At 47.4% G+C, this 12,947-nt stretch overlaps 1 protein-coding gene across 5 annotated transcripts in view; it reads right to left on the bottom strand.

Moving 5' to 3' along the window:
• Positions 1–11,105, bottom strand: part of SHTN1 (shootin 1) — a 146,115-nt gene extending 135,010 nt beyond the window's left edge. For all 5 annotated transcript variants that reach the window (XR_016307678.1, XM_089658791.1, XM_089658789.1 and 2 more), the window contains exon 1: positions 11,014–11,105. Coding sequence is in view for 4 of the 5 variants with exons in the window: in XM_089658791.1 (XP_089514917.1) it covers positions 11,014–11,062 (49 nt within the window). In the remaining variant the exon portion in view is untranslated. The remainder of the gene's footprint in view (positions 1–11,013) is intronic.
• Between the last annotated feature and the right edge of the window lie 1,842 nt (positions 11,106–12,947).

Consider the following 12,947-nt stretch of genomic DNA (forward strand, 5'->3'; position numbering starts at 1 on the left):
CATTCTGAAAACTCGGGAGGTTCTCCTGTGCTTATCTTTAAAAAATGTTTCTAAACGCAAACGCGTTATGCAAACGCAGCTAAACAGACGTTTTTTAACCTATGTTTTCCAGCAGTCAGTTTCCATCGTTCAGAAGTGATCCCGTGTACATGGGGCCTTAGCTAGAGCTTCGCTTTAATTTTTTAGTCAAGTCCATTTAAATTTTAATCTGCTAGTCCATCTAACACTATCCTCTCCCCAGAAATTGAAAATCAAGGAAAAAAAAAAAAAAGAAAAGGCTAATGCAGGCCTACATTTCTGGATCACTAAGCCACAATATATAAAATGTTTGCTTTTGGGTCCAATACTGCTTTAAGCTTCAGATATTACACTTCTATTGTAATGAAATGTTACCTTGGAAAATCAGTCATAACAATTCACCGCATTTTTGTCCACAAATAAAAGTTGGAATAGCGCATACAGCGCAACGCAAGCACACAGCCGCCTGTAATAACACCGCATATTACCAAGAGGGTAAACGGCGGCAGGCGTCACAAAGTGCGTCTGGAAATAAGTGTTCCATTAACAGGGCTCTGGTAATAGGACACATTCAGCGTGGAGGCGGATTGGAAATCACTTGTTTATGATCAGGTATCGAGCGGTGGACAGTAAACGCTTCATTACATTATGCGGCACAAATCCTCTTTACCAGGAGAGCGCAAATTGCATAGAAAGCATGTGATTGAATCCTCCACAATACACCTAGCGGCCCACCATTTCCCCTCATTACATCGTACCGCATTCAGGAAGCGCAGGATCAGGGAGTAAAGTCCTGAAACAGCCGCCTATCATCCCGCCGACCGGATGTCATTAACACACTAAACCCAGAGAGAGCACTTATCTACAACAAGGCTCTCCAGGGACCAGATTTCCTTCCTAACGCAGCAAATACAAGTCTCAGAAGACTGCAGAAAATGCCAAGAGGATTTAAACCATCTCCGCATCCGGTTTCTATGATTTATTTTCATTATTTCCTGTATTTACAGAGCTCAGACATATTCTGTAGTGCTGCACAGATAATACAGACAAGGCTCCTGCTTAATCCCTTTAAAGCCAGCTGACCCAGGAGCAACCACATTCATCTATACTACATTTATATACAGCGCTGTGCAGGTGTGAAGAAACGCAGTAAAGTAAAAATGCTTTTAAAAATATATATTATAATTGATTTTATCAATTTACAAAATGCAAAGTGAGCGAATGGAAGAAACATCAAAGTCATATCAATATTTGGGGCTACCCTTTGTCCTCAAGCCAGCATCAATTCTTATACTTGCACAAAGTCAAGGATCTTGTAACAGAGTCAGGTGTATGATTAACCATTTACACCAAGCAGGTGCTAATGATCATCAATACATGTGTGGCTTGAAACAGTAATTAACTGAAACAAATACAGCTGTGTAGGAGGCTTACAACTGGGTGAGGAACAGCCAAACTCTGCTACTAAGGTGAGGTTGTGGAAGACAGTTGCATGTCACAGGTCACACACCATGGCAAGAGTGAGCACAGCAACAAGACACAAGGTAGTTATACTCCATCAGCAAGCACTCTCCTCTGCAAAGATTTTGAAGCAGACTGTGGTTTCAAGACATGCTGTTCAAGTTCTTTTGAAGAAGCAAATGCTGAGGACAGTAGATGCAGTGGCCGGCCAAGGAAACGTAAAACAGAAGTGTTGACTTTTGTTTTTACCCATTTATACTTACCTAGGTGGATGCAGCATCGATCCGATGCTGCATCTGTCCCCGCCAGTTCTGAGAACTCGGCGATCACATGACCACGGATCCCCGCGTTCTCACAGCCGCTCTGAGCAGAGAGTGGTGACTGTCAGTCACCGTTGTCTACTCTGCCCCCTCCCAGCGCTCACTGGAGCACTGGGCTTGCTGAGAGGCTGAGCCAGATGCCACTCAAGACTCTGGGGTGGATCCCAACTTTGAAGTCGGGATCTTTCCCCAGCCTGGACTGACTGAGTGACATCAGCCAACAGCGGGTTTCAGCCCCCTGTCAGCTGAAAACAGGTCCACAGAAGTACAGGCAAAAAAACTTTGTCTGTAGTTCTCCTTTAATGCAGCAGAAGAAAGACATCATACTTACTTACTTCCCTTCAACGTCAGATTTCCAGCAGAACTGGTAGAAATCAGTGGAACCCATCTACTGTCTGAAGAAGTCTGGCCAGAAGTGTTTTTTATGGAAGAATTGGAACCAGAAAGCCAACTCAACTATGCATGAAAACATAGGAACTGGGGTGCAGAAAAATGGCAGCAGATGCTCTGGATCTGAAATATTTGGCTGTAGCAGGAGGCAATTTGTTGGTGAAGGGCTGGAGAGCGGAACAATAATGAGGGTCTGCAGGCAACAGTGAAGCATGGTGGAGGTTCCTTACAAGTTTGGGGCTGCATTTTTGCAGATGAAGTTGGAGATCTGGTCAGGATCAATGGTGTCCTCAATGCTGAGAGATACAGGCAGATATTTATCAATCATTCAATACCAGGGAGACGTGTGATTGGCCACAAATTTATTCTGCATCAGGAAAACTCCAAACATACAGCCAATGTAATTAAGAACTATCTTAAGTGTAAAGAATAACAAGGAATCCTGGAAGTCATGGTTTGGCCCCCACAGAGCCCTGATCTTAGGATCACGGAGTCTGTCTGTGATCACATGAAGAGACAGAATGATTTGAGGCAGACTACATCCACAGGAGATCTGCGGTTAGTTCCCCAAGATGTTTAGAACAACCTACCTGCCGAGTTCCTTCAAAAACTGTGTGCAAGTGTACCTAGAAGAATTGAACAATTGATGCCGTTTTGAAGGCAAATGCCGAAAAATACTGTTTTTGCAGCGATTATATAATAAATCAGATCATTAGTACATGGCTTTCGAGTTCCAATCATGACAGTGCGTGCAAAATTATTTAAAGGGACAAGAACGAAAATTTTTCTTGTAAGATAACAGAACGAACGGTTTTCATGTAATCGGCACAGTATTCCTCGGCAAAATTTGAGTGACCAAGACCGCGCATGCTTGGAAACAAAAGAATACAATGCATTACATCATTGCAGGAGTTGTATTCTGTCTTATGAGAATTTTTGTAACTTTAGTAACCTATTCGGTTTTGATATGAGACTAGCAAAAAAAAGAAAAAAAGGACGATCATTCGTCCGATATTCTCATCTTCTGTACAAGGCAAAAGGATGGTCACACCAAACATTGATTTCTCTTCTATTCGTTTACTTTCCATTTTGTTGATTGCTACAAAATAAAATTATTAATACTACTATATCTGACAGCAGTCTTAATTTACAGAATTCTTTCACACCTGCCAGGATTTGAACCTACGACTCCAGTGCCACAAGGCATACGTTCTAACCAAGCCAAACTCAGATCGCCTGGGAGGGTGGGAAAGGTATTAGAATTCCCAGCTCCCCTCCCCAGGGAAATCTGCCATGATGCATCCATGAACCTGCAGCTATATCATTATTGGAAGAATAGTCTATACGGTCCTCCCTATACTAGACTTGTCTGATAATGAATATATACAAGAGGGGATTTGAAGACTCCTGAAAACAGAAGTCAGTTTGCACATTAAGACTGTAAAGGGAGCTAAAAAAAAAAAAAAAAAAAAAAGAGTCTGATGATGACGACTATTGTTATCTTGTGACCACAATCCCATCACACCGGCGGAGTCGTCACGATAAGCTCGCTAAACAGATCGATCAATCAATCAATAAACTGACCACAGCAATTCTATTGGTGGCCTAGTTCACATAATTAGAGTATATACAGAGCTGGACACAACTGGGGAAATATTTTGCAGTACTATGTTCATCACAGGACATATCTTTCAGTTATGGGTGGATACCAGTGCACTAAAGTTACTCCGTGACCACTTCTATTTACTGGGAATTCCATGAAAAAGTCTTCACACATCCAGCTCCATCCCATCAGCCACCAATGATGAGAGCTGACGCTGAGAGTTTAAAAACCGCATAACAGCGACAGAAAATGGATGGAGCTGGAAAAACCATTGGGTTGATCCTTTGGTCAGCATCCACCCATAACTGAAATATACATGAAAAATAAATACAACCCAAATTCTCAAAGTAGCACGTGTGCCTGCTTTGCAGTTAAGTTTCTTCCATTTCTCCAGTTTATAAAGGATGATGTGGAAAATGTATCTATTTATCTGATCTAGACAGACCATATAGACACTCCACCCAAAGACGAAGTACAGGCATGTCCAACTCCATCCCCAAAGGCCGGGACCCTGACATGGGTTGAGGTTTTCTGTAGCTGTGATAACTGCCCACCATTAGAGACCAGCGACATCACTGGGAATGCAGCCTATCCATTCACTAGAGACCAGCGACATCGCTGGGAATGCAGCCTATCCATTCACTAGAGACCAGCGACATCACTGGGAATGCAGCCTATCCATTCACTAGAGACCAGCGACATCGCTGGGAATGCAGCCTATCCATTCACTAGAGACCAGCGACATCGCTGGGAATGCAGCCTATCCATTCACTAGAGACCAGCGACATCATCTAGAATGCAGCCTATCCATTCAGTAGAGAGCAGCGACATCATCTAGAATGCAGCCTATCCATTCAGTAGAGAGCAGCGACATCATCTAGAATGCAGCCCATCCATTCACTAGAGAGCAGCGACATCTTCTAGAATGCAGCCTATCCATTCACTAGAGACCAGCGATATCATCTAGAATGCAGCCTATCCATTCACTAGAGAGCAGCGACATCTTCTAGAATGTAGCCTATCTATTCACTAGAGACCAGTGACATCAAGAATGTAGCCTATCCATTCACTAGAGAGTGGTGACATCCCTGGGAATGTAGTTTATCCATTCACTAGAGACCAGCGACATCATCTAGAATGCAGCCTATCCATTCACTTGAGACCAGCGACATCATCTAGAATGCAGCCTATCCATTCACTAGAGGCCAGCGACATCATCTAGAATGCAGCCTATCCATTCACTAGAGACCAGCGACATCATCAAGAATGCAGCCTATCCATTCACTAGAGACCAGCGACATCATCAAGAATGCAGCCTATCCATTCAGTAGAGAGCAGCGACATCATCTAGAATGCAGCCTATCCATTCAGTAGAGAGCAGCGACATCATCTAGAATGCAGCCCATCCATTCACTAGAGAGCAGCGACATCTTCTAGAATGCAGCCTATCCATTCACTAGAGACCAGCGATATCATCTAGAATGCAGCCTATCCATTCACTAGAGGCCAGCGACATCATCTAGAATGCAGCCTATCCATTCACTAGAGACCAGCGACATCATCAAGAATGCAGCCCATCCATTCACTAGAGAGCAGCGACATCTTCTAGAATGTAGCCTATCCATTCACTAGAGGCCAGCGACATCATCTAGAATGCAGCCTATCCATTCAGTAGAGAGCAGCGACATCATCTAGAATGCAGCCTATCCATTCACTAGAGACCAGCGATATCATCTAGAATGCAGCCTATCCATTCACTAGAGGCCAGCGACATCATCTAGAATGCAGCCTATCCATTCACTAGAGACCAGCGACATCATCAAGAATGCAGCCCATCCATTCACTAGAGAGCAGCGACATCTTCTAGAATGTAGCCTATCCATTCACTAGAGGCCAGCGACATCATCTAGAATGCAGCCTATCCATTCAGTAGAGAGCAGCGACATCATCTAGAATGCAGCCCATCCATTCACTAGAGAGCAGCGACATCTTCTAGAATGCAGCCTATCCATTCACTAGAGACCAGCGACATCATCAAGAATGCAGCCTATCCATTCACTAGAGACCAGTGACATCACTGGGAATGCAGTCTATCCATTCACTAGAGACCAGTGACATCAAAACTGCAGCCTATCCATTCACTAGGGAGAGGTGACATCATCAAGAATGCAGCCTACCCATTCACTAGAGACCAACGACATCTCTGAGAATTCAGCCTATCCATTCACTAGAGCCAGTAACATCATGATAATGCAGCCTATCCATTCACTAGAGACTGATGACATCAACAAGAAAGCAGCCTATCCATTCACTAGAGACCGGTGACATCCCTGAAAATGTAGCCTATTCATTCATTACAGGCCAAAGACATCATCAAGAATGCAGCCTATCCATACACAAGAGACCAGTGACATAATCAAGACATCAGCCAATCCATTCACTAGAGAGCGATGACATCCCTGGAAATGCCCCCCATCCATTCACTAGAGACCGGTACAATTCATGACTTAGGACTTAAGATCAGCCAGAGGTCTAAGATCCTGGATTCCTCTATATTTCGCTCTGTAATGAGAGAATCAATTATTTCCATTGTTTGAGCTTCAAAACTTTTTGAATTTAGTAAAAGCAGGAAATAAAACCTGTACTAGGAAGAGATAAAACCATTTGTAAGTGGGGAGCCCCTTTAAAAAGGCATCATGTGTCTTAGGCTGTTTATATGAATAAGTGTTTAAGAAGACCTGTCATCAAACATTAATGCTGCAGGCCGAGTGAAGGGCGACCTGCAGTGTTCGGTTACACAAACACACACACACACAAACTATCCAACACAATATATCTGCCTGAAAATGGAGACCTTCACACAGATCTGAATACAAAAAAGAAGCCATATGGCCATTCAAGTCAATGTTGCTACACACTTTACAGCCTTAATGTAACATTATTTCTATGTGACAGGTCCTCTTTATATTCTGAACAACGCAAAATTCCACCACAAGTCTTCCTTGTAATTGCTAAAGGTGCAAATGCATACTTCAGAAACATGACCTCCCCCACCCGAGACAGCCAACTCATGGTGGGTGACTCAACCTTTCATATGAGAACTAGTAAGAACCAATGGCTGTACTATGTGGAAAATGAACTTGGGATTTTGTGATCTCACAACCTGAACATTTCTTTTGTTACCTAACTTTTGGCTTGAATTCCTCATGAAAAACAGCCGTGCACTTCCCGTGCCCAGGAGCGCCTGATGTCCGTGCACTTCCCGTGCCCAGGAGCGCCTGATGTCCGTGCACTTCCCGTGCCCAGGCGCACCTGATGTCCGTGCACTTCCCGTGCCCAGGCGCACCTGATGTCCGTGCACTTCCCGTGCCCAGGAGCGCCTGATGTCCGTGCACTTCCCGTGCCCAGGCGCGCCTGATGTCCGTGCACTTCCCGTGCCCAGGCGCGCCTGATGTCCGTGCACTTCCCGCGCCCAGGCACGCCTGATGTCCGTGCACTTCCCGCGCCCAGGCGCGCCTGATGTCCGTGCACTTCCCGCGCCCAGGCGCGCCTGATGTCCGTGCACTTCCCGCGCCCAGGCGCGCCTGATATCCGGGCACTTCCCGCGCCCAGGAGCGCCTGATATCCGGGCACTTCCCGCGCCCAGGAGCGCCTGATATCCGGGCACTTCCCGCGCCCAGGAGCGCCTGATATCCGTGCACTTCCCGCGCCCAGGAGCGCCTGATATCCGTGCACTTCCCGCGCCCAGGAGCGCCTGATATCCGTGCACTTCCCGCGCCCAGGAGCGCCTGATATCCGTGCACTTCCCGCGCCCAGGCGCGCCTGATATCCGTGCACTTCCCGCGCCCAGGCGCGTCTGATATCCGTGCACTTCCCGTGCCCAGGCGCGCCTGATATCCGAGCACTTCCCGTGCCCAGGCGCGCCTGATATCCGAGCACTTCCCGTGCCCAGGCGCGCCTGATATCCGAGCACTTCCCGTGCCCAGGCGCGCCTGATATCCGAGCACTTCCCGTGCCCAGGCGCGCCTGATATCCGTGCTGTTGCCGTGCCCAGGAGCACCTGATATCCGAGCACTTCCCATGCCCAGGAGCACCTGATATCCGAGCACTTCCCGCTCCCAGGCGCGCCTGATATCCGAGCACTTCCCGTGCCTTGCAGATATTATACATGCATCTACTCCTGAGGAAGTGAACTTAAAATCACGAAACGCCTCGAGTTTATGGATGCAATTTTACTGTAATTACATATTGACCTCTGGATTGTATACGGTCAATTGTATATCCAATTATGTATGAAATGCATTAATATGGATTCATTACAAATCACCTTGTTACCATTGTATCCTTTTTTTTGTAAGCAATGAGAAGTTTATTCATTTATTAAAAATTTATGTTGGAAACTAGTCATTTGTTGGTCGTGTGTGTTGTGTCTCATTCAAAGTCCCAGGACAAATAAATTGGTTGCATGGATTTTTCATCCATAAACAGACAGATGAAAAACGGCCATACGGAACCCCCGTGTGCAAGAGGCCTTAGCGTGTTCTCCGGCAGAGGTTTTTAAAGGGCCTTCGGTGACCCTTGTCACCCAACTAACTGCAGAGCCCTGACTAAAGAGGAACTCTACTCTCCCTGTATGTTCTACCAACCCACCGTCCAGAGAAGGTGCCTGCTCCTGCAGGGTTCAGGTTTTCATGTTATCAGTCACAACACTGCTCACAGACCCGAGATGCTTACTGCTCCTGTACCACATGAAGATCTCATGTCTACAGCAGCAGAAGATTCCCCAGCACATGGCTCTGGGGGCTGAAAGACTGATGGAACCCCAGAGATAAGGTGAGACCTCCACCCTGCTCCACGTACACAGAATACACATGTAGAGCTTGGGTGAGCTGACATGTTACTGTATGAGGTCTGCCAGAAAGATTGTGCCATCACCTCCAACCATCATCTGTGACCTCCGAAGATGAACCACCACTCACTGCACCATGTTAACCTTCCCTGGAAAAAGTCACAAACAAAAGGTAACTGATGGCAAGGAATCATCTCAGGTGCCAGGGACATTCATATGATGAGGGCCGTATACACTGACTAGGACGGTGGGGCGGCAGCTGCTGTTGGAGTGTAAAGCCGGCCATAGATGGATCAAATTTCATCTGGTTCAGCAGGGGCCGGCCAAAATCCAATCCATCTATGGGCCTGGTTGTACCCAACATACAGTGGGTACCAGGGGCGGACTGACAACTCATGGGGCCCCCGGGCAATAGGGGATCATGGAGCCCCTGTGTCCTTGCCCAAACTCAAAAAAGCCTATGAAAAAGGTACCAGGGGCATCTCATGGGGCCCCCTACTGACATCAGGCACTCGGGCAGTGCCCGAGTTTACAAATGGTCAGTCAGCCCCTGGTGGGTACTGTATGTTACCATAATGATCATTGTGTTTGTACACCTGGCTGCCTGTCAGGTGACATGTGACTGAAGGAAGGGGGGTCTGGGGGGTGGATGTGTGTCATGTGACACATCTCTGGCAGGACCCTGGGCTGTCTATCATGTGATATATGTCTGGGGAGGTCTGCCCATCTGTCATGTGACATGTTTGGGGGAATCCCACGTCAGAGGGCTGGTTGTTTGCCATGTGACCCTGGGGCCTGAGTCTGTCATGTGATATACGTCTTGGGGGATCACAGATCAAGCACCTGTCATGTAACGCATGTCTGGGGGGAACCCAAGTCCTGAGCCTGTCGCATGACATATGTCTGAGAGGACCCTTGGTCTGGCTCCTGTCATGCGACATACATCTGGGGTGACCCCAGGTACTGAGCTTGTCATGTGACATACGTCTTGGGGGACCACGGATCCAGCCCGTCAGGTAACACATGTCTGGGGGGACCCCAGGTCCCCGCCTGTGGCATGACATATGTCTGACAGTACCCTGGGTCTGGCTCCTGTCATGTGACATACATCTTGGGCGGATACAGCGCCTGTCATGTAATATGTGTCTAAGAGAACCCTGGGTTTGGCTCCTGTCATGTGACATACGTCTTGGGGACCCCGGATACAGTGCCTGCCATGTAATATGTGCCTGGCGGAACCCTGGGTCTGGCTCCTGTCGTGTGACATATGTCTGGGGGGACCCCAGGTCCTGAGCCTGTCACATGACATATGTCGGGGGAACCCCAGATCTGGCTCCTGTCATATGACATATGTCTGGGGGGACCATGGATCTGATGCCTATCATGTGACATGTCTGAAGGGACCCCGGATCTGGCACCTGTCATTTCTCTGGGGAGGGACGCTGGATATAGCGCCTGTCATGTGACATTTGTCTGGGAAGGGACCTTAGATATAGCGCCTGTCATGTGACATTTGTCTGGGAAGGGACCTTGGATATAGCGCCTGTCATGTGACATTTGTCTGGGCAGGGACCCTGGATATGGTGCCTGTCATGTGACATTTGTCTGGGCAGGGACCCTGGATATGGTGCCTGTCATGTGACATGTCTTTGGAGGGATGCCAGATCTGGCGCCTATCATGTGACATACGTCTTGGGGGACCACGGATCCAGCACCTGTCATGTAACACATGTCTGGGGGGACCCCGGGTCCTGAGCCGGTTGCATAACATATGTCTGAGAGGACCCTGGGTCTGGCTCCTGTCATGTAATATATGTCTGGGGGAACCCTGGGTCTGGCTCCTGTCATGTGACATACATCTGGGGGGACCCAGGTCCTGAGCCTGTCACATGACATTTGTCTGGAGAGGGACCCTGGATCTGGCGCCTGTCACATGACATTTGTCTGCAGAGGGACCCTGGATCTGGCCCCTGTCATGTGACATATGTCTTTGGAGGGACCCTGGATCTGGCGCCTTTCATGTCACATATGTCTGGGGGACCCCAAATTTAGCACCTGTCATGTGACATATCTCACACACGCCATGGCCCCATTCCCAGAGTCAGAGCCCATTGCAGACAGAGGTAACCCATAGCAACCCATACAATCCATTGTTAGCTGAGCACAGCTGGGTGGGGCTGCTGTCTGCTACAAGTTACCACACTGACCATAGTGACTGACAATTGTACTGACACGGTGTGGGGGGAAGGGGGCCCCATGACATCATACACTACACCGAGCCCTGTACCTGGGGTCCGCCCTCCGTACCCCTCCCCCACCCCATGTGCATTGTATTCCGGGGGATGCGGGTGACCCGGTTCCAGGTGTCTCACCTCTTTCCTTCAGCCCGCTGATAACCCGCATCTCCTCCTCCTCCTCCATTGTGGATTCGTGCGGAGATCGGTGTGCGAGATCCGGAAGTGTCGGAGGGGGCGGAGCCTGTGAGATGAGCCGGCGATCCAACCGGGACAGCGGAGGAGAGTGTGTGTCATAGAGCTCTATACACCGTCCGGACCTATACACTGTACTCCTCTATATACCGAACCTATATACTCCTCTATACACCGTCCGGACCTATATACTCCTCTATACACCGTCCGGACCTATACACTGTACTCCTCTATATACCGGACCTATATACTCCTCTATATACCGGACCTATATACTCCTCTATATACCGGACCTATATACTCCTCTATACACCGGACCTATATACTCCTCTATATACCGGACCTGTATACTCCTCTATACACCGGACCTATATACTCCTCTATATACCGGACCTGTATACTCCTCTATATACCGGACCTATATACTCCTCTATACACCGGACCTATATACTCCTCTATATACCGGACCTATATACTCCTCTATACACCGTCCGGACCTATACACTGTACTCCTCTATATACCGGACCTATATACTCCTCTATACACCGGACCTATATACTCCTCTATACACCGGACCTATATACTCCTCTATACACCGGACCTATATACTCCTCTATACACCGGACCTATATACTCCTCTATACACCGGACCTATATACTCCTCTATACACCTGACCTATATACTCCTCTATACACCGGACCTATATACTCCTCTATACACCGGACCTATATACTCCTCTATACACCGGACCTATACACTGTACTCCTCTATACACTGGACCTATATACTCCTCTATACACCGGACCTATATACTCCTCTATATACCGGACCTATATACTCCTCTATACACCGGACCTATATACTCTATACACCGGACCTATATACTGTACTCCTCTATACACCGGACCTATATACTCCTCTATACACTGGACCTATATACTCCTCTATACACCGTCCGGACCTATACATAGTACTCCTCTGTATACCGGCCCTATATACTCCTCTATACACCGGCCCTATATACTCCTCTATACACCGGACCTATATACTCCTCTATACACCGGACCTATATACTCCTCTATACACCGGACCTATATACTCCTCTATACACCGGACCTATATACTCCTCTATACACCGGACCTATACACTGTACTCCTCTATACACCGGACCTATATACTCCTCTATACACCGGACCTATATACTCCTCTATACACCGGACCTATATACTCCTCTGTACACCGGACCTATATACTCCTCTGTACACCGGACCTATATACTCCTCTATACACCAGACCTATATACTCCTCTGTACACCGGACCTATATACTCCTCTGTACACCGGACCTATATACTCCTCTGTATACCGGACCTATATACTCCTCTATACACCGGACCTATATACTCCTCTATACACCGGACCTATATACTCCTCTATACACCGGACCTATATACTCCTCTGTACACCGGACCTATATACTCCTCTATACACCGGACCTATATACTCCTCTATACACCGTCCGGACCTATACATAGTACTCCTCTGTATACCGGCCCTATATACTCCTCTATACACCGGACCTATATACTCCTCTATACACCGGACCTTTACACTGTACTCCTCTATACACTGGACCTATACACAGTACTCCTCTATACACCGGACCTATATACTCCTCTATACACCGGACCTATATACTCCTCTATATACCAGACCTATATACTCCTCTATACACCGGACCTATATACTCTATACACTGTACTCCTCTATACACCGGACCTATACACTGTACGCCTCTATTCACCGGACCTATATACTCCTCTATACACCAGACCTATATACTCCTCTATACACCGGACCTATATACTCCTCTAT

This window comes from Staurois parvus, unplaced genomic scaffold, assembly GCF_062004578.1.
Source record: "Staurois parvus isolate SC_StPar_1 unplaced genomic scaffold, SC_StPar_1.0 ptg001095l, whole genome shotgun sequence".
NCBI lineage: Eukaryota > Metazoa > Chordata > Amphibia > Anura > Ranidae > Staurois > Staurois parvus.